This window comes from Manis pentadactyla, chromosome 15, assembly GCF_030020395.1.
Source record: "Manis pentadactyla isolate mManPen7 chromosome 15, mManPen7.hap1, whole genome shotgun sequence".
NCBI lineage: Eukaryota > Metazoa > Chordata > Mammalia > Pholidota > Manidae > Manis > Manis pentadactyla.
Window position 1 is genome coordinate 1,251,914 of NC_080033.1, and position 25,004 is coordinate 1,276,917.

The 25,004-nt window shown below is 55.4% G+C and overlaps 4 protein-coding genes across 19 annotated transcripts; 3 read left to right on the plus strand and 1 right to left on the minus strand.

Annotated features, from left to right (window-relative positions):
• Positions 1–775: 775 nt before the first annotated feature.
• FGF21 (fibroblast growth factor 21) lies at positions 776–4,255 on the minus strand. Of its 3 annotated transcripts, XM_036885931.2 has the most exons (4): positions 3,812–4,255; positions 3,311–3,697; positions 3,114–3,217; positions 776–2,378 (listed from the first exon to the last, which is right to left on the minus strand). In XM_036885931.2, exons 2-4 carry the CDS (start codon positions 3,555–3,557, stop codon positions 2,088–2,090), a joined length of 642 nt encoding a protein of 213 aa, XP_036741826.2. In that variant the 5' UTR covers positions 3,558–3,697; positions 3,812–4,255; the 3' UTR covers positions 776–2,087. The 3 variants fall into 3 exon arrangements, with proteins under 3 accessions (XP_036741826.2, XP_036741824.2, XP_036741827.2); XM_036885929.2 differs by lacking the exon at positions 3,812–4,255 and having other exon boundaries at positions 3,311–3,757; XM_036885932.2 differs by lacking the exon at positions 3,812–4,255 and having other exon boundaries at positions 1,769–2,378; positions 3,323–3,744.
• Positions 4,256–4,362: 107 nt separating this feature from the next.
• Positions 4,363–8,583, plus strand: FUT1 (fucosyltransferase 1 (H blood group)). Of its 9 annotated transcripts, XM_057493222.1 has the most exons (4): positions 4,363–4,431; positions 5,013–5,241; positions 5,852–5,956; positions 6,133–8,583. In XM_057493222.1, the coding sequence occupies exons 2-4, from the start codon at positions 5,121–5,123 to the stop codon at positions 7,230–7,232; spliced, it is 1,326 nt and encodes a 441-aa protein (XP_057349205.1). In that variant the 5' UTR covers positions 4,363–4,431; positions 5,013–5,120; the 3' UTR covers positions 7,233–8,583. The 9 variants fall into 9 exon arrangements, with proteins under 9 accessions (XP_057349205.1, XP_057349207.1, XP_057349204.1 ...); XM_057493224.1 differs by lacking the exon at positions 4,363–4,431 and having other exon boundaries at positions 4,636–5,241; positions 6,244–8,583; XM_057493221.1 differs by lacking the exon at positions 4,363–4,431 and having other exon boundaries at positions 4,736–5,241.
• A 246-nt stretch (positions 8,584–8,829) lies between these two features.
• On the plus strand, positions 8,830–13,149 carry IZUMO1 (izumo sperm-oocyte fusion 1). 5 transcript variants are annotated; one of them, XM_036885925.2, is made up of 9 exons: positions 8,830–9,977; positions 10,334–10,408; positions 10,801–10,887; positions 11,129–11,149; positions 11,464–11,544; positions 11,729–11,829; positions 12,084–12,237; positions 12,537–12,750; positions 13,005–13,149. In XM_036885925.2, the coding sequence occupies exons 1-9, from the start codon at positions 9,743–9,745 to the stop codon at positions 13,126–13,128; spliced, it is 1,092 nt and encodes a 363-aa protein (XP_036741820.1). In that variant the 5' UTR covers positions 8,830–9,742; the 3' UTR covers positions 13,129–13,149. The 5 variants fall into 5 exon arrangements, with proteins under 5 accessions (XP_036741820.1, XP_057349215.1, XP_036741821.1 ...); XM_057493232.1 differs by lacking the exon at positions 12,537–12,750; XM_036885926.2 differs by lacking the exon at positions 11,129–11,149.
• A 214-nt stretch (positions 13,150–13,363) lies between these two features.
• RASIP1 (Ras interacting protein 1) lies at positions 13,364–24,874 on the plus strand. 2 transcript variants are annotated; one of them, XM_036885912.2, is made up of 12 exons: positions 13,364–13,514; positions 13,744–13,884; positions 14,424–15,109; positions 15,954–16,309; positions 18,942–19,595; positions 20,320–20,357; positions 20,586–20,737; positions 20,844–20,959; positions 22,160–22,403; positions 22,572–22,744; positions 23,762–23,909; positions 24,476–24,874. In XM_036885912.2, exons 2-12 carry the CDS (start codon positions 13,748–13,750, stop codon positions 24,673–24,675), a joined length of 2,904 nt encoding a protein of 967 aa, XP_036741807.2. In that variant the 5' UTR covers positions 13,364–13,514; positions 13,744–13,747; the 3' UTR covers positions 24,676–24,874. The 2 variants fall into 2 exon arrangements, with proteins under 2 accessions (XP_036741807.2, XP_036741808.2); XM_036885913.2 differs by having other exon boundaries at positions 20,856–20,959.
• The last annotated feature ends 130 nt before the right edge of the window (positions 24,875–25,004 follow it).

Here is a 25,004-nt window from a genome sequence, read left to right on the forward strand (position 1 = left end):
ATTTGCCTACTCCCCAGGATTTCTGATTCAGTGGGTTTTGGGGTCCCCAGTTGCATATCTAACAAGCTCCCACGTGCTGCCGCTGATCCAGAGCTGCACGGAGAACCGTCATTGTACAGTGTCTCAGGTGTAGCCATGCTTGGGGTCCAGGTTCCAGGCAGCTAAAGAGCAAACCAGGGTCGCTTCCAGCCCCTACGGCTAACACCGGAACCTCTACCGACACATTCCTCTACCAGGATCCCTTCCCCGCCCACATTCACCGCCCGCACTTCAAATCTTTGTCCTCACATCTTTCCTGACAGGAAATGACTCAAAGAGCAAACCCCAGGTCGCTTTCAATCTCAAGGGCAAGATCTTGCAATTGTTTTGGTCCTCTCCTAGTTCCTCAGCCGTCACCCTACGGAACCTGCGGGACTTGAGTTTAGGAGCAGCAAGAGATGATGGGATGGACCTTGAGGAAGATCAGCAGCACCCTCAGGGGGGACCCTTTGGACAAGGGGACACTAGGCACTTCTAAAGGAGGCACAGCACGGTTGGGAGCTCAGTTTCCTGGTGGGGTGAAGGTGCTGTTTGGACACATTTTGCAGGTCCCTGTGTGTGTGTGTCTGACCTTCTTCCTGGTTTCCTGCCCCTCTCTCTGGATCTCTGCCCCCCCCACCTTTGTCCCTCTTCTCTCTCCTCCTCCTGTCCTCCCCTGGCTCTGGGTCCCTGGCCCCCTCCCCCTGAGTCTCTGTCCCCATCCCCCGGGTCTCTACCACAGAGCCCCTCCTCCTGCTCCCTCCCCTCAGGGTCTGTGATCTCCAAGGTCAGTGGGCGGGAGAACCATCAGGACAGTGGCCACCACTTCTTCCTGCTCACTGCACAGGGGTGACTTTCCTTGACAGAAGTAGGTGGATTCCTCTGACCAGGAGCTTACATCTCACATGAAGTCACCCCCTGCAGCAAACTGGCTGCTTCAGGTGGACTTGGTGGCATTACAGGTTCTGTTCCCCGTGGGGACTCTTTCTGGTGACTGAACCAGCCTAGTTCCATAGGGGACAAAAGCGTACTTTGAGGCACATTCATTTCCTCTGGGCATTGAGTCCCTCCCAAAACCTTCTGGGACCTGCACCACCATCCCTTTTGATCAGGATGTTCCTCTCATTTAAAACTTGGAGTGAAGACAAGTGGCTGCATTCCCCAGCTCCAGAGAGGCTGCGGCCCCCAGCCAGCCACCTGGGCTCCTGCAGGGTAGACCCATTACCCCTGGGAGGTGCACTTTAAATCTTTTTTCTCACGTCTTTCCTAACAGGAAATAACTCAAAGGGCAATATGGAAATCCAGATGGTGGGAAGGAAGTGAGAATGGGCAGCATGCTCGCCAGGCTAGGAGTGGATTCTCACAATCACCTCAGGCCAAAGCCCACAGTGCCCACACCATGCACTCAGAACAGCATTCCCTCTTCCTGAGACCAGGACTCCCAGACTCCAGGGCCGCCTCCCTCAGACCAGCGTGTCCAGGTCCCTACGCCCTGTTCTCCTGGGACCCAGGTGTTCAAGTGTCCGACCCTCTGATCCCCAGGAGCCAAGAGTGCCACCCTAGCCGCAGGTACAGTCCCAGGAACCGAGGGTCCTTGCCCCAGCCCCGAGGACCAAGATGTCCTTCCATTCTGGGGCTAAGTGAACCCAGAAAACTACATCTCCCATCGGGCTGTGCAGTGCCTTGTTTAAACGTGCTCCAGATATTAAGGAACCTGGACAAATAGCTCTACAACACTAACACAAGGTTTAGGGGTGGAGGGGGGTGGAATCCCAAGTCCTGTCAAAGGGCAGGCATAGTCCAGCGTCCCTGGGGACACCTTGGCAGAGCAGAAAACTGAGGACGGGGGAGGCTGGGACTGTTCCACAGCCTTACAGCAACGGGGAGCAGGTGGGCTCTGGGGTCAGCGGCGAGGAAGCAGGTCCCATTCTTCCCTCAAACATTCACTCGTGCTCACTCTGATTCTCCTCTCAGACTTTTTATTATCCCAGGTAAGAAAAATAGAAAAATAAATAAGATAAATAACCCAATAAATAAAGAGGAGCCCCAGCAATCAGCAGCCTGTGGCTTTAGGAGGTATAGCTGGGGCTTCCACCCTGCGCAGGCCCCACCATGCTCAGGGGGTCTGAGGAGCCCACGTCGGGTGGCTCGGGGGCCAGGATCCCTGAAGGCTCCAGGGAGACCGAGGGCAGGCCTGGCAGCGGCAGGAAGCGTGTGGGTCCCCTGGGGGCCCGGGCCCCGTATGGGGAGTTGTCAGGGGGCAGGTGGAGTGGGAAGCCAAGGGCCTCGGACTGATAGACGTTGTACCCGTCCTCGAGCAGCAGCTCCCGGAAGCTACAGGCCATGGGGTTGAAGTGGAGCTGAGGGGACAAGCACAGAGATCAGAGATGTGGGATTCCTTTACCCCTTCCTGCTGCAGACTGGGGAGTCCAGGTCCCTGGATCCCTCCTTCCCCAGGCCTTCCTCCCTCAGACTTACAGCCCTGCTCTCCCTCCGGATGCAGAGGTCTAGGGACTCCTGGGGATCTGGGGGAGCCCCTCCTCCCTCAGATCAAGAGTCTAGGTCCCAGGCCTCCTTCAGGACACAGAACAACAGAAGCAGGCTCCAACTTTACCCTTGGCAGGCCTGCAAGGCCTACCTCCCTGTCCCCACTCCAGAGAGGATTATTCCAGCCCAGGGACCAGTCAAGGCTCTTTAAGTCCAGACAGGGGCATCTGGCTACTGCCCACAGTCCCGGGAACTTTACAGGCCACGGGTTCTCAGAGCGACCCTATACTCAGCATGAGCCAGGCATACAGGAGCCCATGTGGTCAGCAGCCATTCTGAGTCACAAGACCCATCTCTCAGGCCCCTCTGACTCTGTCATTGACAGGCCTCGGGACTTGGGGCTGGTGGTGTCCCTGCCTGAGACTCAGTTTCTTCTTCTTGCAAACACTGATAACAGCTCCCACCTCCAAATGTGGTTGTGGGCTTGGGGCATGTGGACAGCAGAGAATCAAGCCAGGCTCTGGGCAAAGTTGCGGGACATGGCACCCCACGTGGTGAAGGTGATAGGAGGAAAGGTGGAGCGCAAGGAGGGGTTCCCGAAGACTCACCGATCCATACAGTGTCCCATCTGGGCCCTGGCACAGGAACCTGGATGTCTTGACTCCCAAGATCCGAATCACCCCTGGCTTCAGGGCCTTCAGCTCCAAGAGACCTGCGGGGAGCAAATGGTCAAGGACTCAGAGAGCCTTTGCCCACGCCCTTCTCTCCTAGACCCGGGAGTCCAGCTCCCAGCCCCAGGCCCCACCCCCGCACTCACTTTCAGGGCTCCGGCGGGCAGCCGCCACCACTGTACCATCAGCCCTGATCTCCAGGTGGGCTTCTGTTTCCCGGGCGTCATCTGTGTAGAGGTACTGCTGCCGGACTTGGCCTCCGAATTGGAGGAGGGGGCTGGAGTCGGGGATGGGGTGTGCCTGGCAGCCTTCCAGCAGCAGGACAGTCAGCACGGGGACCCACAGCCCCAGGTGCTCGAACCTGGCCTCGTCCCAGCCCATCAATGGCTCAGGTCCTTAAGCAAGGTCTGGGCACTGGGCTTTGAAGAGCTGAAGGGTCTAGATTCTGTTTCTGATCCTGGTTGTCTGGGAGAGCCGGTTAACAGGTTGCTGAATGCCTCAGTCCTCTTGCACCTGGATTCCTAGCGGACAGGACACCCGTGTCTCTTCAGATGGATGCAGAAGTTTCATAATTTATATACAGACAGACCTGCCCAATCACCTTCCCCACACCTGACTCATGATATTTGACCCACTTGGCAGGAGCTAAGATTCCACCGTGGCCAGGCCAGCCTGAACGGATGATGCAATCAGGGGGTCCTTCCAGCTGGGGGCCTGGACTCCTGGGTTGAAGGAAGAGGGAGCTTGGGGTTTGGACACCTTGGTCTGAAAGAGGAGGGAACTGGGGGCTTGGAAAACTGCCTCCCTGCTTGCCTGATGCAGACTGTGTCTCACCACTGGGATTTCTGCATCCCATTTCAATTTCTAGGTTTCTGGGGGTCGGACACAGAGGTTGCTTGATCATCAGAGCAGCAGCCAGTGCCACATGACCGAAGTGTCCTCTGCAGGGATATAGGCACGCTGGCCGGGAAGCCTCTCACCTGGCCTCGAGCTGACCTTACTCTCACCAACCCCAGCCCAGACACTTGTACAACAAATGCCCTGGCCTCCTCCTCCTCCCTGATGCAATCTCGGTGTTTCTTTCACCAGAGAAGTTACCCCAGGCCCACACAGGAGCTCTCGAAATAGCCTGGGGGATGGTGAGGGAGGGTGAAAGTCTATGACTCAGAGGTGGATGCTGAGCCAGGCTCTGCAGGAGGGAAGAGAGACCCAGGAGCCCAAGGGGAACGAGGGGACGCAGGGACTGGACACCCAGGTCTGAATGAGGAGGGCGGGGGAGGCCTGAACTTCTCAGTCTGAGGAGGGGCCAGGGGCTGGGAGTCCTGGGTCTGGAGAAAGTGTGGTCAAATATCTGGAAAGTCAAGCCAAATTCCTGAGCCTTTGATTTATTGAAAGACAAATGGTCAGACCGCGCGGGCCAGTGGAGTGGCATGGGGAACCGTCTTCCACGGTGGAAACGGCTTAAGGGCTGCAGTGCGACAGAAGCTTTGGGTCCCTACAGTCAGTCACCCGGTGCCTCTGCTGGAAGCAGGGAAGATAAACTTTCTCTCCCTCGAGTTTTCCCTGTTCCAGTCCTTGGGAAAGGATAGGCTGGGACGGACTCGCCTAGAAAGCAGTAGTCAGGCACAGACCCTAGAATTCCCGGCAAGGAGAGGCTGGGGGCCGCCCCTGTGGAATCTGGGGGTGGACGGGGTGGGGATGCCTCATCAGCAGCGCTGGTGGGCGCTGGGACGCCTCCCGCGCGAAGCTCCCTCGCCTGGGACTCTGATCGCTGGAGGAGGCTTTCCACGGCTTCTGGAGCAGCCTGGCAAACAAGTTCTCCATCCCCACCCGGAGGACGCGGAAGGGGTTGGAGGATCTCCCTCCTCGTCGGGACCAGGTGTCCTGGCCTGTCCCAGCGGCTGGGGCGTGGCCAGGATCGGCACATCCAGGTGCACAGGGCAGATGATGAACTCAGGCAGAGGAGGCGAAGGGGGAAAGGCCCACCCGGAACACCTGGGTCCAGCATTGCAGCGGGTCGCCAGAGCTCCACGGCCAAGGAAGACCGGGGCTGCTAGGACGCCAGGTAGGCTGTCCGTGCGGAGCCCTCTTGCTGGCGGAGCCCGGGGAGGAGGGCGTTGGGCCGCGAATCCCCTGGTCTGGGAAGGGCTGGGGGGGCCCGGGCTACCCCCTAGCCCCGAGCGCCGGAGCCGGGCGCCAGGGAAGGGGCGGAGCTCCGCCTCGGATCTACCTGCCTCACTAGGGAGGGGCGGAGGCTGTGAGCCTTGGGACCGCGCCCCATCTCCTTCCCCTCCCCGATCCCTCGCAGCCATTCGGCTCAGGCGGCTGTAAGGGAGGGCTGCCGGCCCGGGGACCTGGAGTCTGGGGTTCCTGGGCGGCCGGATGCGGGCTGCGGACTACGCGCTCCGGCTACGCCAAGCCCCCTGTGAATCTGCCACCCACCAGGAGCTCAGGTGAGTGGGAACTGAGACTGCCCAGGACCAGCACCAGGAATGGGAGCCTGCAGCCAGGGGGCACGCCCGTCTCTAACCCCCCACAACTCCAGGAGTCTCCTCAGTGCCCACCCCCAACTCCTGCAGGAGCCAAGAACCCTCATGCAGTCCTAGGCCTTCCAGCCTCAAGCGTCTTTGGCCTGTGGCTTCACCTCCGTGGTGGGCTCTGTCCCTCACGCACAGGTCCACCTGAGGAAGGAGTTGGTGGGACATCGTCTAACTTCAGTGGGCCTCACAGGCTGGGAGAAGGAGACTCCGAGGTGTGGTGCCAGGTCCACTGCTATCTTGGTAACGACCAGTTTTCACCATCTCCCATCCCTCCCCTGAAATGCCAAGCCCCCTGCTTTGCCTTCTCTGGACCTAGGAGATCCAGCCCTTCATTTCCTCATTCCCTCAGGACTCTGCACCCTGATATTCATCCTCAGGCTCTGCTCACCTGCTCATTCGCCTTTCCTCCTCTGCAGCCATGTGGGTCCCCAGCCGACATCACCTCTGTCTGACCTTCCTGCTAGTCTGTGTCTTCTCCGCCATCCTCCTCATCCATATCCACCAAGACCTCTTTCCTGTTGGTCTAGACCTGTCCGCCCTGTGTCCAGACCGCCACCTGGTGACAGCCCCCGTGGCCATCTTCTGCCTGTCAGGCACACCAACGGCCCCCAACACCTCCTTTTCCTGCTCTCAGCATCCTGGCAACCTCTCAGGAACCTGGACTATCTACCCAAATGGCCGGTTTGGTAACCAGATGGGACAGTACGCCACACTGCTGGCTCTGGCCCAGCTCAATGGCCGCCGGGCCTTCATTCTCCCCGCTATGCATGCCGCCCTGGCCCCCGTGTTCCGCATCACCCTGCCGGTGATGGCCTCGGAGGTGGACAGTCACACACGGTGGCGGAAGTTGGAGCTGCATGACTGGATGTCAGAGGAGTATGCCCACTTGAAGGATCCGGTGCTGAAGCTCACTGGCTTCCCCTGCTCCTGGACCTTCTTCCACCATCTCCGGGAACAGATCCGCAGGGAGTTCACCCTGCACGACCACCTCCAGCAAGAGGCACAGGGTTTGTTGAGTCAGCTGCGTCTGGGCCACACCGGGAACCGGCCAGGCACCTTTGTGGGGGTCCATGTGCGCCGCGGGGACTATCTGCAGGTTATGCCCAACCACTGGAAGGGTGTGGTGGGTGATGGTGCCTACCTGCAGCAGGCTATGGATTGGTTCCGGGCACGGCACAAAGCCCCCATGTTTGTGGTCACCAGCAATGGCATGGAGTGGTGCCGGGAAAACATTGACACCTCCCAAGGGGATGTGACTTTTGCTGGTGATGGGCAGGAGGGTTCCCCTGGGAAAGATTTCGCACTGCTCACACAGTGCAATCACACCATCATGACCATTGGCACCTTCGGCTTCTGGGCTGCCTACCTGGCTGGTGGAGACACTGTCTACCTGGCCAACTTCACCTTGCCTGACTCCAACTTCCTGAAGATCTTTAAGCCCACGGCTGCCTTCCTGCCTGAGTGGGTGGGCATTAATGCAGACTTGTCCCCACTCCAGAGACTGGCTGGGCCCTGAGCAGCAGAGAGAGATTCTGGAATGCTTAATCAATCTAGGTCCAGCATTATGAGTTTCCTAAAGCCTAACATAGCTTCTGGAGGAGCTTGTGGTGGTCCAGCAGGTGGGCACCCATTTCTAGAGTGATTTGAGTTGGCTAGACTTTGAGGGAAAGGGGGGCTTTCTGCAACTGCCTGGACATTCTAGAACCAGCAGATGATCTTTTCCTGTTGACTGGCAGTGTTGAGACAGGCTCATGGCAGTTCTAGAAGGCAAGTGCCTGCTCTTCCCAGCCCAGATGCAGAGTATTTCTAGATGGCCACAACCCAGGAACAGGGAAACCCCCTCTAGTATTGACCACCCTGGGTTTTTCTAGAAGAGAGATTTCTCTTCCCCTGGGTCCTCAGGACTAAGGGAACTCATGAGCATTCTAGAGCAAGCACTCACCAACTCCCCTTCTGTGTTTCTGGAGTGGTTCTCTAGAGGGGATTTGCTCAACTGCCTGTGAAGAAAACCCTGCAGGGCTCTTCCAGAGGGGATGGGGTTCTGGAATTTCAGATAACTTTGGCAAAGCATCTAATGAGGGTACAACAAGAAGATCAACATCTCAACCAGTGCCAGAGAGATTGGCTGAAGACAAACTTGTGTTTGGACACAAATACTTGTGTGTAGCTGTGAGCACAGCAGAACTCTGTCCAATCTCTCAGCATCTGAAATAAAGCACAAAGACCTTTCTGGGGAGCAGATAGGCTAAAGCATGGGAGGCGGGGAAGAGATGGTGGCTGAAATGCTGCAGCTTCTTGGAGCAAGGCTTGCCAGAAATCCAGGGGCACTTTTGTTTTTTAAACTCAAAAACTGACAACGACAGGTGCTGTACATGTTGGCACTGAGTTTGGGTTGCTTTTTGCAATTAAGAAAGTTTCCTTCTCTGCAGCTGTGCTGCTGGGAGTCGTGCGAACCAATTCTCTGGAATTCAGCCAGCCTAAATGTGTCCCTTGGGCTTGCAGAAAGCCACAGGTACTGTGCCCTCTGCCAACCATTGTCTGCCTCTGACTTCAAAGAACCACTAAATCTGGCTTTGGGCAAATTGGGGATGAAAGGACTGGCCTCAAACCCAGGCAGGAGGAGCACACGGTCTGGCCAAGGGGATGGGGTTCCCGATTCAGATTTTAGGAGCCCCTTCATGCTTTTTGAAGGGGGCAAAAGTAGATAACTATTACACAGAAAACTCTGAGCACACCTTTTTATCAACCCACTGGAGAATCTAAGCTCCTTTTCTAGTCTTCTCAGGGAGTTTGGGGGAACTATTTCCTACTTAGCTGCCACAGGTGGGAGAGAAGAGGAGGTATGAATTAAACATCCACATCATCAACCCGTCTCTGCAGGTTTTTGGAATCTTGTGTGTGTGAGAGTGTGTAGGAGGAAAGGTGTGGAACTTACAGGGCCTTATGTCTAGGGGTATTGTTCCTGCTCAGTCTGGCAGCCTCTTGCTGCGGGATTTGTGTGAGTTGTGGTCCGTTTTTCTGGTGGCTTGTCTCAGTGATGCAGAAAAGTAAGGAGAGAGAGAGACCTTCCAGGACTCTTAACTCTGAGCCCCAGTTCCTTTCTCAGGGACTCAATATTGGCCCCTGAGCTCTCTTTCCTCTGGGACTTAACTCTATCTCATAGGCTGGGGAGAGGCTGTAGGAATGAATAAGCAACGAGTATAATTCTCGAACTACATTTTCCATAAAGCTATGGGGTTGGCCGCGGTCATCTGGAGGGAATGACCCCAGGGCCTTCTGGGAGTCGTAGTTCAAGGCTAGAAGGGGCCGTTTACGTATCTTTGTGGCGCGACTCCAGGCTTTCCAAAAGGCGTGGGCATCTCGCGGGAAACCTGGGTCATAGGGAGGGGAGGAAGCCGGAGCAGACTGGGTACTTTTCCTTTGGGGGATACTGGCAAAATTCTAGTCTGAAAAAGCAGCCGCTTCTGTGACCTCACCGAATTTCGGCGGGGCCTCCCTTTGTTGAGGTCCAATCAGACTCAGAGTTGACTTCTGGGCGGGGCCAAGGAAACCTCCAGGGATTATATCTTGAGAGTTCGCGGCCCTACGTGGGGAACTAGAAGGTGGAGGTTGTGGCAGTTCCTTGTAGAAAGGGGAGAACCGTGACTCTGATGCCAGTCAAAAAAGTTCTCCACATCACGCGACCAAACCCACCCTTGCCCCCAACAGAATCCTTAGTTTTAGGCGTGAGAAAATATTGGAGTGGAAGAACTTGGTTCGCTCGTCCTCTCTAAAAGTCCTGAGAAGCTGGACTCGGCCTTCCAGCGAACTCTAGTGGTTGGCCGTACAACGATCAGAGTCGAAGTCCGGCAGCTGCCTTAGAGGGAGCATCGGGACCCCTCGGGGTCCTAACGAGAAGTGTGCGCCCTGCAAATCGCGGGTCCATAGTCTCGGGGAGGGGCTTCTTTCCGTTTGGGGTCCACCTTCTTGGTTTGGAGTGAGAGGGCCCTCACCGCGGGTCTGCGTGGGCTTCGCGCTTTGGCCGCAATGCGGCCACGGCTTCCCCTGCTGGTGGCAGCGCTGGCAGGCTGCCTGCTTCCTGCCCAGGGCTGTATCATGTGTGACCCAAAGGCCTTGAAGGCACTAAAGTCCTTGGAGAACGATTACCTGCCAGGCCACCTGGAAGCCAAGCACCACCAAAACGTCATGAAAAGGGTACAGGAGGCCTTGCAGAATTTCGAGGAACTGCCGATTGACGAGAATTCCTATGTGGGAGTTATCGGTGAGGGCAGCGCGGAGCGCGGACTCCTGGGTCCGGGGAAAGGCGAGGTCTGAGGCTAGGATTGCGGGGTGGAGGGGTGGGGAAAGGCTGGAGACAAGAGTCTCATGGGTTCGGGAATGGAGAAGGCTGGGATGCAGATTCCAGGGTTTCTTAGGGATGGCAAATACTGCGGTCCCCGACCTCTGCTGGAATTTTGTGCGACAAAACTACAACTCCCAGAAGGCAACGGGAGGCAGGAAATCCTTTTAGCTTGTCTACCCTTTACCAGCGGCCCCATGGATATTGTAGTTTCTAAGTCTAGGCGAGCCAATGAGACGTTAATGCTTGGGATCTGAGATTCCATCTCCTCCCCACAGATGAGCCCACCCTGGAAAAGGTATCTTGGAGTTTTCTGAAGGATCTGAAACGCATCACAGACAGCGATGTAAAGGGTAAATGCACTGAGGGGAGAGGGGAGGAGCTCCAGAATTGCTGAGAAAAAGTGATTGCTGGTGACACCTGGTCTGCTCTGTGGTCTGGTGGTGGCTCTGGAGTCAGACTAAGTTCAGATTCCGACTTTGCCTTGCTATGTGGCCTTGAGCGAGGGATTTCACAGCTCCCTCCTGTCTAAAATGGAGACCAGAACAGTGCCTTCATCCCAGCTGCTGCTTAGCCCAGGGGCCAGCACTATGTTAAGTGGTCACTCAGTTTCACTGTCCTTCCCTGAGAAGGCCTGAAAGCAGAATGCCAGGCTGTGCAGTCCGAGGCAAGCTTCCTGTACCTCACTCCCGGGATGGTGATGGGGGCGGGGAGGCGCACTCTGTATCATCCTGCTTCTTCCCAGGCGAGCTCTTCGTGAAGGAGCTGTTCTGGATGTTACACCAGGAAAAGGATACCTTTGCCAGACACGTCGCTCAGTTCCAAAGAGAGGGTGAGAGAAGATGGGAGTCTGTCTGGAACTCCAGGCCCAAAGTCCCTGTCCCCAGCCCTCTGCTTCTCCAAGTCCCGTCTCTTAGTTCTCCCAGCGCACGCCCCCTCAGACCCAGGGGTCCAGGCACCCAGGTCCTTCCTTTCTTAAACCCGAGTCCCAGCCCCAACCTCTTCCTTAAACCCTCTCTCAACTCTTTTAACTTAAAAATCTGATTCTCTCTCTCTTTTTCCTTCCGAGGCAGCTTTTTGTCCCAACAAATGTGGTGAGTCAGGATTTTGGAAACTGGTCCTTTATCCTTTTCCCTGCCCCTTTTGAGTCTGTGTTTTTTCATTCTCCTTCCCGGGTTTCTAGTGTATCTTCTGCACCTCGGACGTCTTGGGGGGCCGTCGTATTCTATTTCCACTCCTGACTAAGCCCGGGTAGATTCCACTTCTTGCAGGGCGGCGTATTAGCCCCGCCCCTCAGGCTGACTCTTAGGGATTCTGCACCTGACCCCGCCCCAGCCCTTGGTCCTGCTCTCTCCTTTTAGCCCCGCCTTTTAGGGGGGCAAATATAGCCTTGACCCTGACCCTGCAGGTATGATGTTGCAGTCTTTGATCTGGTGCAGCAACTGCGAGAAGCAGGTTCACGCTTGCCAAAAGTCCAAGGATTGCGGGGGTGAGAGCTGGGCTCAGCGGGATGGGTTGGTGGAGGAGGGCGGAGCCAGAGGAGCACCTCAGTCTAGAGAAGGCAGACACTGGAGCCAATCTACAAGAAAAGGCGGGGTCGCGACCGAGTGGAAGCGGGAGGGAAAAGGGCAGGAACCGGGAAGAGGTCTCCTGCAGTAACATCCTATCTTCAGAGCGCAGGGTCGAGGTCCGTGCAATGGAAGACCTGATCCTGGACTGTGAGCTCAATTGGCATAAAGCCTCTGAAGGCCTGACGGATTACAGCTTTTACAGGGTGGGGCCCTCCAACTCCTGTATTCCTTGAACTCCCAAGTCCATCAGGCCTCTGTGAGCCCCCGGGGCCCTGTAACCACAGGCCTGCACAATCTCCATGACTCATGACCTTAAAGGTTTGATTTCCACTGACCCCGCCACTCCCACGCCCTGGTCTTTCATCTCCCCCACTGAGGCCCTATGATGATCTCACCCCTGTACCCCCGTGAACCCAGAATTCCCCAGGCCTCTCTGACCCTTTGAGCTTGGGTCTAGGTTTGGAGTAACAATTCTGAGACCTTGATGTCGAAGGGGAAAGAGCCCACCCTGACCAAGCCCTTGGTGGGTCAAGAGGACGAAGGCACCTACCGCTGTGAGCTGGGCTCTGTGAAAGGCGGCCTAGCCACCGTCATCCATTTTCATGTCACAGGTCAGTGCTGGGGAAGGAAGTGTAGGATTCGGGGTCCTGGGGTTGGGATGGTCAGCCTTCAGGGGCTTGGCCAATGTGGGCAGAATGTCCTGGAGGGTGTGGTTCCAGGCCATGAGGGTGTGGCTTCCACCCTGGATGCGGCCTCTGGCCGCCTTTGCAAGACTCCCCCCGGGGTGTATTGGGGTTCACCTTTTTGGAGATCTGATTATCTCCTGGAGCGGGTTGGGGAGGGGACGGCTGGCTTGGCCAAGGTGGGACCTTCGTGCCTCCCAGTACTGCTCTTTCCCTTCCTCTATCAGTGTTGCCCCCAAATACCAAGGAGGTACCGTCTATAAACACCGAAACCCAGGGTTGCTTGGCCCCCGGTGAGATGCCTGCGAATTTCCCCCAGTTGCCCACAACTGTCCAAGATACGATATCACAGCCTCAGAAGCTCGAGAAGATGCTGAGAGGCCGCCTAGTAGGGCTGCTGATCGGGGGCTTTGTGGTGCTCATCACTGTCGTAGTCACCGTGTGAGCTGCCCACCGAGGGGGGCAGAGCTTGGAGTGAGGGGCAGGGTTTCCAGCTTCCTGAAGCAGGAGGGGACCTGGGAGCTACAGGACGCTGACAGCTGGACTGCCATTGGGGATGGGGCTCAGAAAAGTGGGTGGGCCCTACGTAGGAGGGCGGAGCTGGGATAATTGCTAGAATATATCAAATACTGGGAGGCTGGAGGTGGGGATGTCCCTCACTCAGTTGCTCTATCTGCACTCCCACCTTTCCCCAGGATACTTTGCTTTCGGTCTGGGAAGGCAATGGATGCCATAAAGTACTGGCTCGGCACTCGCAGTGTAGCTGCTCAGCACCCCAAGGTTCCAGAGGAGAAGGCCACACAGTCAGAGGACAAATAAAGATTTATCTGGTTGTCTAAGTATCTGACTCATTCCTCCCATCTGATCCTAACTTTTGGTTCCCCTAGAGGAGAGGTCAGGGGATGGTCTCCTGGCTGGGAACCAAGCCTCCGGGGTGCTGGAAGGGACCAACTGGCTGAGACGCTATTCCAGAATCAAGGAGTGGGGCAGGGCCAGCCCTGTCCAGATCTCCTCCCCCAGGCCCGGTCCCCTCACAGGACGCCCCCTCCCCGCTCTTCCTGCCGGGTTTCCTCTTGCCTTTTCCTGTCCCCCACCCAGTGCTGGGAGCTGGGCAGAGGCAAAGGCTGAACAGGAGCAGCGGGGTCGGGAACCAACCAGGGCCAACGGAGCCAGGGCCCCCAGGGGCTGTGGGGACCCGAAGCAGGGTAAGAACCGGGGACCCAGGGGTCCAGATCCCTCTTCCCTCAGACCTAGGAGTCTGTTCCCAGACACTTCCTATCCCAACACCCAGGAGTCCAGACTCCCATCTCTCTCTCCCCTCCACTGGACTCAGGGGTTTGAATCCCAGCCCCCTCCTCCCTGACTCAGGAGTGCAGTCTCCCCCCACCCCATTCCCACCACAGAGGCCTTGGGGCCTTACCCACCCTCCTTCAGGGCCATGCTATCTGGTGAACGGAAGGAGGGCGGAAGCCCCCGCTTTGGGAAGCTCCATCTCCCCGTGGGCCTGTGGATCAATTCCCCCAGGAAGCAGCTGGCCAAGCTGGGGCGGCGCTGGCCCAGCGCCGCCTCTGTCAAGTGAGTGCTCACCTCCTGGGGCCCCTGCTCCTGCCCCAACTACCTCCCATCTGTCCCTGTTTGTGATCTAGTCCTTGCACTGTGTAATGCCAGGGACCCCAAAAGGACGGACTCTAGTTCTTGTCCCGAATGGGCAAGGGAGTAGACAGTGGGCCCCAGTGTCTAGGGCCGGGTGGGGGTAGCGCTGAGCCTGGAGATGAGCTGTGGCCGGATGGCCACGGGGATGAGGACAGAGGAGCAGGGGTTTGATTCACTTTCCTTCCTCCCCTCACTGCTCACCTCTTGGAATTTCCTTCTGTGGGACTCGCCTTTATTTATTTATTTTCTCTCTCTCTTTTTGCCTCTGGCTTCGGCCCACTTCCATCTCCATACCCCCTGCGTCTATCTCCCTTCTGCGGATCTGTCCGCCTCTTCCTCTGGGTCTCTGTCCCTCCCTCTGGGTTTTTGCCCACCTCCCTCCTTCTCTAACTCCCACCCCCCGTCTCTGCCCGTTCTTCGGCGCGTCTCTCCCGCAACTCCGCTCCTTGGCGGGCTCCCAGGTCTTCGTCTTCCGACACGGGGAGCCGCAGCAGCGAGCCGCTGCCCCCGCCGCCGCCGCACGTGGAGCTGCGGCGAGTGGGCGCTGTCAAGGCGGCCGGGGGAGCCTCGGGGAGCCGCGCCAAGCGCATCTCCCAGCTCTTTCGGGGCTCGGGGACCGGGACCACGGGGTCCGGAGGCGCGGGAGGCCCTGGGACTCCGGGGAGCGCGCAGCGCTGGGCCAGCGAGAAGAAGCTGCCGGAGCTGGCTGCGGGCGTGGCCCCCGAGCCCCCACTGGCAGCCCGCGCCACGGCGCCCCCGGGGGTCCTCAAGATCTTCGGCGCCGGGTTGGCGTCGGGCGCCAACTACAAGAGCGTGCTGGCCACTGCGCGCTCCACTGCGCGCGAGCTGGTGGCCGAGGCGCTGGAGCGCTATGGGCTGGCCGGCAGCCCCTGCAGCGGCCCGGGCGAGAGCAGCTGCGTGGACGCCTTCGCGCTGTGCGACGCGCTGGGCCGGCCCGCGGCGGGCGGGGTGGCGAGCGGCGAGTGGCGGGCGGAACACCTGCGCGTGCTGGGCGACTCGGAGCGCCCGCTGCTGGTGCAGGAGTTGTGGCGGGCGCGGCCCGGCTGGGCGCGGCGTTTCGAGCTGCGCGGCCGCGAGGAGGCGCGCCGCCTGGAGCAGGAGGCCTTCGGGGCGACGGACAGCGACGGTGAGCCGGCCAGCTGGACTCCGGGGGCGGGGCCCGCGGGAGGGATGGGCTGGAGCGTGGGGACAGGGCGGGGCGGGGCCTACCGGGCTGGTGGGGGGACTGGGCTGGACTTGTAGCACCCTGTCAAGCGGAGGGCGGAGCTTGGGTACCAGTCAGTCAAAGGGGCTAGGCCGGAGGACAATGCCCCGGCGGCGTAGGCGCAGAGCCGGTGGGCGGGGCCTGTGGCGCTTGGCGGGGTGGGCCTGGGGAACAGTAGCCAGAAGCAAGCGGTGTTCTCCAGGGCAGAAGTGAGGTGGCACTTGACCCTGTGGCAAGAGGCATTCTAGAGCAGTAGGCTGAAGTGAAACATGACTGGGGAGGTTCCTGCCCTCTTAGATTTCATAGCCTGGTGAAAAACATACCAGTTCTTTTGTCCAGCTGATTTCCACTAGGCACCTACTATGTGCCAGGGCTGTGCCTGGTCCAATGTGCAGAGTGCTCGGTGGTGCCGTTCTCCGCTTCAATTTGCAGTTTCAGAGAAGGGTATTAGGGAGGGGGTTGTTTTTGCATCCCTGAGGGCCTAGTTTTCTCAGTTCACTGCGAAGTCCCTAGTGCCTAGAACAGTGTCTGGCACGTAGTAGGTGCTCAAAAAATACTAGTTGAAAGAATAAATGAATTTCTGAGCTGAAAACTGCACGATGGGTGGAGTCAGGAGGAAAGTGTTTCAGATACAGGGAACAGCACATTCAAAAACCTAAATGTGGAACGCAGCCTCGCCTCTGTTGCCAATCGTTGTCTCTTTACGGTGACCCTCTGGGTCTCTCTTTCCAGTCTCAGACTCATCGCTCTCCATCTCTCCCCGCAGGCACGGGCGCCCCCTCGTGGCGGCCACAAAAGAACCGCTCCCGGGCCGCGTCTGGTGGGGCCGCGCTGGCCAGTCCTGGCCCGGGGTCAGGGTCAGGGCCCCCGGCTGGATCCGGGGGCAAAGAGCGCTCGGAAAACCTGTCCCTGAGGCGCAGCGTGTCGGAGCTTAGCCTTCAGGGTCGGCGGCGGCGGCAGCAGGAGCGCAGGCAGCAGGCACTTAGCATGGCCCCAGGGGCAGCCGACGCCCAAATCGGACCTGCAGACCCCGGTGACTTCGATCAGTTGACCCAGTGCCTCATCCAAGCCCCCAGCAACCGCCCCTACTTCTTGCTGCTCCAGGGCTACCAGGACGCCCAGGTAAGCGCAGCCTCTCCTACTGGAGAGCCTTATGCCCTACCCTTCGATTGAAGGGAGACAAAACCACAATTCCCATAATTCCTTAGGCACCCCAGCAAGGTTCCGGAGTAGGAGATATTGTTAGAGACTGGGGGGGGTGGGGGTGGATAGAGGAGAGATGGCTGAGAAAGATTTCCCTAAAGGGACAGGTCGGGAATGGTTCATTTCATTCAAAGTTGGGGGAAACCACCGTCTTCACCGAGGGAGAATGTGCGAACCTATCGTGGAAAGGAGATCTCCTTGGAAGCGTCTATTTCCTGAGGGGGAGGAATGGAAGAGTTTATTTTCTGGGGGAGGGAGATAATACGATGGATGCCTGGGACCTTGTTCTGGCTAAGCCCATATTTTCTTGGGAGAAGTGGACTAGTCCATTTGAAGATGATGGTTTACACTGGATGAACCTGACCATTTTTAATGCGGACAGGTGGTACTGATACTATTATACATATTGGAGTGACAGTAGGAAAACTTGTGAATGTTAGGGAGCAGAGATGGAGAAAGGATTTAGCAGTTGGGCAATTATTTCATAAATAGAAATTATTGGAAACAATCATTTTGTGTGTGTGTGATGATTGGGAGACTCATCCTTGTGGTGTCCACCTTTGGGTAACAGTGGTACACCCAAGCTCAAGTACTGTTGGGATCAATGGGAAAGCCCACCTCAGAAGGGGATGGAGCTGATAGAACAGTTCCGTTTTTACTGTCAGAGAGAGATCCAATTGGGTTAGGCGGCTTGGCTGTGTATATGGGTGAGTGGTTAAGACTTCACAGAAGAGCTTGCATGGAAGAATTCATTTCTTCTTATTGGGGCAAGGGGACAGGACACGTTCATTGAAGGAGGGGGTTTGCATATAGTATAACAGCCCATTCCTCCAACAAGGTTGGAGACTAGGAGGGTCTATTTTGGGAAGGTGGTCAAATGGGAAGGATCTATTGTGGGAATATAGGGTATATTCAGTATAGATCTATCCTGGGAGTATAGTATTGTTAGGGAAAGAGAGAGAAACATTGGAAACATTAATTCCTTTAGGTGAGTTTCATGAGAAATTCCTTTCTAAGAAAGGCTTCATTGGAAGTGTCCATTCCTTGGGAACAGAATTAAGAGGTGAGGTGAATCTACTGTAGAAAGGAATTTATTTGCACTCAACTATTCATGGGTGGCTGTAATCTTGAGAGTTCATTTTAGGTGTTATGGAAGCATCCCTTGGGTTGAGAAACAGGGGAACCCATTTTAGGAAAGGGATTCACATATTCTGGATCATTTCATTCCTTCAGACAGGGATGGAAAACAGGAGATTCTACCTTCAGAAGGTGGCAGACAGGAGAGTTCTATTTTTCTGCACAGGCAGATGAGCAATTCCACTGTGGGAAGGGGTCTCCTTGGAAACATCCGTCCACCCGGTAAAGGTAATGAGAAAGTTCAGTATAGGACGGGGAGCTGTGAGCGTCAGGATGTCTATTCTCTCAAGCATGAATGGAAAACAAAAGGTTCTATTTTAGGAAGGGGGTTAAGATTGAGCTCTTCCCTTTTTATAGGATGGAGATGGAAGGGCCATTTTTAGGGAGGGGGTCTTTTGGAATGCACCTCCTCATTTGGTGGATGAAATGGGACACTACATCATCAAAAAAGGAGGATCTCCTTGAGAGTATATTCATAAGGTGGGGAAGAGCCACTATATGGAGATCTCCTTGGAGATAGATGTCTTTTTGGAATAGGAATATTTGGAGCATCCATTGATGGAAAGGAGAGTATCTTTGGAATCCTCTATCATTGGATGGGGGTAATATGTGTGACCATTATAGGATTATGTCTCCTTTGAAATTAGTTCATCATGGAGTGGGAGAAAATGAGAGAATCCTTTATAGAAGGAGGTCTTCATGGAAGTGTACATGCATGGGGTAGAGATAATGGGAGAAACCTTTGTTCAAAGTAGGGGCCTGGGTGTCTCTTTAAAGGTATCCATTCCTTGCTTTGGGAATATTGAGAGAAACTATTATTAGAAGGGGAAATGTCTTTGGAAGCCTCCATCATAGGGGTGGAATGATGGGCAAGTGGGGCCAGGGGCAGGGAAATGGGAGAGTTTCTAGGAGAAAGGTTTCTTTGGAAAGCTCCATTCTTTGAAAATGAGGAAAATGGGACAGTCCCTTTTAGTACAGGGATGTGGTAACCTTGGAAGCACCCATTGTTTGGGATGGACATTATAGGAAAGTCCACTGCAGGAAGGGATTGCCTTGAAAGGGTCCATTCAGAGGAGGTGAGAAGTTGGGAGAGTCCTCTGGAGAAAGCTGTCCTGGGAAACATCCATTCTGAGGGAGAGAAATGCACAGCCCATATCAAGAAAGGGGTTTCCTTGTAAGTACCCAGTCTTCAGGATGGCTGTTACGGGGCAGTGAACCACAGAAGAGCCTTTGATGAGCCCACTCATGGGGGGACGGGTGATTGGTGAGTCCTTGGGGATCCCAGGAGATCTCCTCTGAAGAGTTCATTCAAGGGAGGTGGCTAATGGGAGAGTGGATTGTGGGAAAGGGATCTCTGGGAAGAGTCCATTCCCTGTGGAGCGGTGTCCTCAGGGCATCTTCGCTTTCTCGCCAGGACTTCGTGGTGTACGTGATGACGCGCGAGCAGCACGTGTTCGGCCGTGGCGGGAACTCCTCTGCCCGCAGTGGATCCCCAGCCCCGTATGTGGACACCTTTCTCAATGCCCCGGACATCCTGCCCCGTCACTGCACAGTGCGCGCAGGCCCTGAGCCCCCGGCCATGGTGCGCCCATCCCGGGGAGCCCCGGTCACGCACAATGGGTGTCTCCTGCTGCGGGAGGCCGAGCTGCACCCGGGCGACCTGCTGGGGCTGGGCGAGCACTTCCTGTTCATGTACAAGGACCCCCGCGCTGGAGGCTCGGGGCAGGCACGGCCGCCGTGGCTGCCGTCGCGCCCTGGGGCCGAGCCGCCAGGTCCAGGCTGGGCCTTCTCTTGCCGCCTGTGCGGCCGTGGCCTGCAGGAGCGCGGCGAGGCGCTGGCTGCCTACCTGGACGGCCGCGAGCCCGTGCTGCGTTTCCGGCCCCGCGAGGAAGAGGCGCTGCTGGGCGAGATCGTGCGCACCGCAGCCGCCGGCGCCGGGGAGCTGCCTCCGCTGGGGCCTGCCACGCTGCTAGCGCTGTGCGTGCAGCATTCAGCCCGGGAGCTGGAGCTGGGCCACCTGCCGCGCCTGCTGGGCCGCCTAGCCCGTCTCATCAAGGAGGCTGTGTGGGTGAGCGTCCCCAAGCGCCGTCCAGCCCCATCTGTGCCACAGGTCCTCGCCCCAGCTTGCTCTCGCCACCTTCCACTCCAATTTCTTAAGCTGTGGGGATGAAACTACCTCTCCCATGATGCCTCGGGAGGGTCTCGGGCTACTTGGCAAGGGACCCCATAGGATACTGGGAGTTGTGGATTCATCCACGAAAGTGCTTGAATAGAAGGCAGTACGGTACCCGTCTTTAGAGCTGAGGGATAATAGAGGAAACCATTTTGGGGGGGGGGAGGGCCGGGTCAGAGCTCACACTGGACCAGAAGTTGGGAGAGACCATTGTGAAAGATGAGTCACATTGGGCTTGAGGCCCTGGGCAGTGTGGTAGGGTCCCTCTTGGAGGTGAGGAAGAACAAGCCCATTGGATCTACAGACGAAAGTGTCAGGGAGAAGCCATCCAGAGTGGGGAAACTGTTCCATCCTGTGGAGCTAGGACCTGTGAGGGAGAAGGTTTGGAAAGGGTCTGGGGGTAGGAAGTACCTATTTGAGCAGAAGCTGACTTGGGAGATAGACGATCACAGGGGTGTGTGTTTGAGAAGGTAAGAAGAGAAAAGACCGTTTTGAAGTCTGAAGGCTAGAAAGTGGGGAGAGCCTGTCAAAAAGAGGCTTTTAGAAAAACCAGGGTATTAATTCATAGGTCTGTCTCCTCAATCCCCCTCACCTTGATTCTGATCTTACTATTCCACAGGAAAAGATTAAAGAAATTGGAGACCGTCAGCCAGAGAAGTAAGAAACTCTGGGGAGAAGGTTCTAGAGGGATGCAGGGGTTGGGATTTGCAGCCAGGTCGGCATCACTACATGCATGCCTTACCACAAGTTTCTGCCCTTCCTTGGGTCTCGTTTTCCAGCTGTGAAATAGGGTTGGCCTCACTCCCCGATTAAACCCAGATTCCAGGAATTGGATACTGTGGTCGAAGGTGGGCAAGAATCATAGGTTCCTTTCTCCTAACCCAGCCACCCTGAGGGGGTCCCTGAGGTGCCCTTGACCCCTGAGGCTGTGTCTGTAGAGCTGCGGCCACTCATGCTGTGGATGGCCAACACCACCGAGCTGCTGAGTTTTGTGCAGGAGAAGGTGCTGGAGATGGAGAAAGAGGCCGACCAGGAGGGTGAGCTCTGACTCAGGCCCAGGGCTGTCCAAGCCCCCTGCCATTCCCTTTACCTGGAGACCTAGGCTCCTGCCTGCCAGCCTCTGGTTCTCCCTCTCACCCCTAGGCCTGTCCTCAGACCCACAGCTCTGCAATGACTTGGAATTATGTGACGAGGCCATGGCCCTCCTGGATGAGGTCATCATGTGTACCTTCCAGCAGTCTGTTTACTACCTCACTAAGGTTGGCCTTGCCTCTTGCTTCCGGTTTGACATAACATAACTTACTGTTTGAACCATATCACATTGCTCTGATGTCACTTCCTCTTTGACCTTGAAAGATTTCCTGCTTCTCTAACATCACTTCCCATTTCACCCAGCACTTTGTTGTTCTGGTACCACCTCTTGTTTGAGCGTGCATCCATTTCCTGCCTTTCTGGCTTCTCTTCTTGTCTCTGCCATTATCGCTTCTTGACAGACTGACTTTATTACCTGGTTAGCTCACCATTATCACTTTTTCAAGCTCCCATTTCTCTTCAGTTACAGATAAATTTGATAGGTAGATAGGTGTAGATATAAATAAATAGATATAGATAGATCAGATAGTACTAGACACTGTCATTTAAACTAAAAGACCTCTTTAATCAGACCTCTCACTTCCTGTGTTTGCTAACCTTACTTCCTATAGCTCTGAATTTACTCCCTTTTCCAAGCCACAGATTCTTTTTCTTCCTGGAGGGCCCGTCCTGCAGGGCCTGCTTTCTGCCCCAGTCTCCCATAACCCTTGACCTTAATATTGTTTCTCGGAATTCTCAGGGTTTCTGGCTTATGGTGGGCCTGATTCCCTATGTGTAAGTTAGAAAGGGATCTTTTCAGACAGATAGTCCCTATATTCCGTGAGCAGCCTTCATTTGTGAAGCCCTTTCCCCCAAGGCTTTCACTTCCTGTGCATCCCTGCCAAGTATGGTTTTATTTCTTCTTTGGCTCTGACTACATTTCCTGTCCTTGGCCTGATCTCACTTTTTACTGCTAACTGCCACCCTACTCCCACTTCCTGACTCTCCATTCTTTTTCTTTCCTCAGGAATTCTGGATAAATAATTCTTTGACTGAGGGGGGCCTCTTTGTTCAGTTTCTTTTGTCCTCCTTGAGCTGTCTCTGCTGAGAACTACAAGTCCCATAAGGTACTAGAGGCAGTCTTAAAACACCCAAGAAACTTCTGTAAATCCTTTCATAAGACTTGAGGTATCCCAGGCTTTATGACTGCTAGAAACCCATTTGGAAAGTAGGGATATGCTTATAGAGACTTCTAGGGTTTTGTAGGTAGAATGGACTACAATTCCCAGAAACCTGTGTTGGCGTTCCCCAGTATCTTCATGCTCTGCCACCCTGAAGTTTCCAGGGAGTTGTAGTCCGATCACATTTGCATCTCTGTATCTCCTCAGACTCTGTATTCAACACTGCCTGCTCTCCTGGATAGTAACCCCTTCACAGCTGGGGCAGAGCTGCCAGGGCCTGGTGCAGAGCTGGGGGCCATGCCTCCAGGGTTGAGACCTACCCTGGGCGTGTTCCAGGCAGCCCTGGAACTGACCGGCCAGTGCGAGCTGCACCCGGACCTCGTTTCTCAGACTTTTGGTTACTTATTCTTCTTCTCCAATGCATCCCTTCTCAACTCGCTGATGGAACGAGGTGAGAGTCAGCTGAGAAGGGCAGGGAGGCAGACAGGAGCCAATGAGACCCTCATCTTTAGGGACTCTGGAGAGCAAGTTCCAGATTCCAAGCTGAAGGATAGGAATGGTCTGGGGTACAGGAGGGCAGGGTCCATGCACCCATTGTCTTTCATACCCTTTCCCACAGGTCAAGGCCGACCTTTCTATCAGTGGTCCCGAGCTGTCCAGATCCGAACCAACCTGGACCTTGTCTTGGACTGGCTGCAGGGTGCTGGGCTAGGTGACATTGCCACTGAGTTCTTCCGGAAACTCTCCATGGCTGTGAACTTGCTTTGTGTGCCCCGTACCTCCCTGCTCAAGGTGACTCCTGAGCCCTAACCTCTCACTCCCCAACCCCACTCAGCCATACTCTGTATTCAGCTCATCCTTGGATTCCCCCTTGGACTCCATGTTATCCCCAGTCCCAGCTCAGACACCATGGGTAATGCATTGGCAGTTAGAAGGAAGCCAGCCACAACGGTGTCCAAACTTGGCTGCATCTGAATCCCAATGGGACTAATTAATAATAGTTTCCAGCGCCCCTTCACTCAGACATGCTGATTCAGGAAGTCTGGTAACAGACCAACAAATGTAATAATTAAAACATTCATTGAACATAAGCTACATGCCAGACACTGTATGGCAACATTCTTGTTGAATGCTGACTAAGCCCCATGAAGTAGGTTATTAGTTGACATTTTTTTTTCAGATAAGGAAACTGAGAATCATGTAGGATAGGTCACTTTATTTCTTTAATTTTTATTTATCAAACTTTTACAGAGCATTTAATAAGCACCAGGAATCTTGCCATATTGAATCCTTATAACACCCTATTAGGTAGTTCCTATGCTTTCCTAATTTACAGATGAGGAAACTGAGGCATAGCAACTTGTCAGAGGTAATGAATAGCCAAGCTGGGAGTTTTGAACGTGGGCAATCTGGGTCCAGAGTCTCTGGCTTCAACCACACCGATAATTCTGATACAATCTAGATTAGGTGTACAAGTTTTCAAACAGATTAAAAAAAAAAAAAGTAACCACAGCAGAATGATCACAATATAGGAAAATGGACAGTTTTGTTTCTTGTTCACCCCACCTACTCCTACACCCTCATTTATTCTGAAGCTTTTTTTTGTTTTGTTTTTGGAAAAGCTAAGAGCATACCCTTTCCCACCATCACTTTGGTGACAAACAGGCTTCACAGTGCCCAGAGGATATTGCAAGTACAGCACACCACTGTCTACTCACTATATGCACACCCTTTATGTAGGGCCTTCCATTTAGGATTTCTCAGCTGCCCCATAATGACTATGCTCCTTTCACCTCATCTTCCCACCAGGCTTCATGGAGCAGCCTACTAACTGACCACCCCACACTGACCCCTGCTCAGCTCCACCATCTTCTCAGCCACTACCAGCTGGGTCCTGGCCGTGGGCCACCACCTGCCTGGGACCCTCCCACTGCAGAGCGAGATGCTGTGGATACAGGTGAGGAGAAATGGAGACAGAGTCATGGAGGGCTGTCAGCTTTCTTCTGTCCTCAGGACCTCGGAATCCATAGCTTCAGTCCCTCCTTCCTTCTGACCCAGGATTGTGGTACCTTAGCCCTCTCCATCCTCAGGACCTAAGTGATGGACCCCAACCCCCTCTCCACTAGGATACAGGAGTTCAAGCCCCCAGCTGCCTGTTTATCCCAAGGGTTCGAGGCGCCCAGCCCCTTTTCCCCACAACCTCTTCCTCACCTAGGAGTCTGGGCTCCTGTCCCCTCCACTCTAAGGAATCCGTAAAACTAATTTCCCAGCCAGCCCTTCCTCCCAGACCCAAGAACCCAACTGCCTCGCGGTTTTTCCCAGGCAACGGTGGCCTTTCAGTCTGAACTACAACTCCCATGATGCTCGGGCATTCTAACAGTCGGTTTGAGGGGACCCTGCTACAAGATTTGCTGAGGGTTAAAGTTTTTCCTTCCTTAGGGCGGGACGCAGCCTCGGCTCTCCCCGACGCTGCTGCCCCACCCCCATTTTCAGAATTTAACTCCGTCGTCTTCTGTCTCACAGGGGACATCTTCGAGAGCTTTTCTTCCCATCCTCCCCTCATCCTGCCCTTGGGCAGCTCACGCCTGCGCCTCACCGGTCCGGTGACAGACGACTCTCTCCACCGTGAACTGCGCAGGCTTCGCCGCCTTCTCTGGGATCTTGAACAGCAGGAACTGCCGGCCAATCACCGCCACGGGCCTCCCGTGGCCACGCCTCCTTGAAAAAACTAATAGCAAAGGAGTGCGGGAACCTTGAAAATTCTTCGGCTTCTACTCACTGGAACTCGCCTGAGCGCAGAGCTTTCTGGGAGTTGTAGTTCTTTCCCCTCTTGGAATGCTGGAAGTTTGGGTTTTCGGGTAGTAGAGGATGGGACGGTGGGAAGATGGTCTTTGGATTTGAGCAATAAAGGTATCTGTGGTATTGGTAACGCCTCACTTGTTAAGACTCTGGAGCGCTAGAGATGATTTTCTGCGGAATATAGTACCAGGGTCCTTGACTAGAGCGTTGGGCTCCTGCCGAGGCCGGGGAGGTATTTATAGCCACGGCCTAA

Excerpts from the sequence above, each read along its gene's own strand:
- FGF21 (XM_036885931.2), bottom strand. The coding sequence starts at position 3,557 with ATGGGCTGGGACGAGGCCAGGTTCGAGCACCTGGGGCTGTGGGTCCCC. Across the intron at positions 3,218-3,310 it reads CCCTGAAAGTGAGTGCGGGG|GTCTCTTGGAGCTGAAGGCC; the intron begins GTGGGGCCTGGG and ends TGCTCCCCGCAG. Across the intron at positions 2,379-3,113 it reads ATGGGACACTGTATGGATCG|CTCCACTTCAACCCCATGGC; the intron begins GTGAGTCTTCGG and ends TTGTCCCCTCAG.
- FUT1 (XM_057493221.1), top strand. The coding sequence starts at position 4,875 with ATGCCTCATCAGCAGCGCTGGTGGGCGCTGGGACGCCTCCCGCGCGAA. Across the intron at positions 5,242-5,851 it reads CGGGGCTGCTAGGACGCCAG|GTCCACCTGAGGAAGGAGTT; the intron begins GTAGGCTGTCCG and ends CCTCACGCACAG. Across the intron at positions 5,957-6,132 it reads CCAGGTCCACTGCTATCTTG|CCATGTGGGTCCCCAGCCGA; the intron begins GTAACGACCAGT and ends CCTCCTCTGCAG.
- IZUMO1 (XM_036885925.2), top strand. The coding sequence starts at position 9,743 with ATGCGGCCACGGCTTCCCCTGCTGGTGGCAGCGCTGGCAGGCTGCCTG. Across the intron at positions 12,238-12,536 it reads CATCCATTTTCATGTCACAG|TGTTGCCCCCAAATACCAAG; the intron begins GTCAGTGCTGGG and ends TTCCTCTATCAG. Across the intron at positions 12,751-13,004 it reads ATCACTGTCGTAGTCACCGT|GATACTTTGCTTTCGGTCTG; the intron begins GTGAGCTGCCCA and ends ACCTTTCCCCAG.
- RASIP1 (XM_036885912.2), top strand. The coding sequence starts at position 13,748 with ATGCTATCTGGTGAACGGAAGGAGGGCGGAAGCCCCCGCTTTGGGAAG. Across the intron at positions 15,110-15,953 it reads CGGGGCGACGGACAGCGACG|GCACGGGCGCCCCCTCGTGG; the intron begins GTGAGCCGGCCA and ends CTCTCCCCGCAG. Across the intron at positions 19,596-20,319 it reads TCATCAAGGAGGCTGTGTGG|GAAAAGATTAAAGAAATTGG; the intron begins GTGAGCGTCCCC and ends ACTATTCCACAG.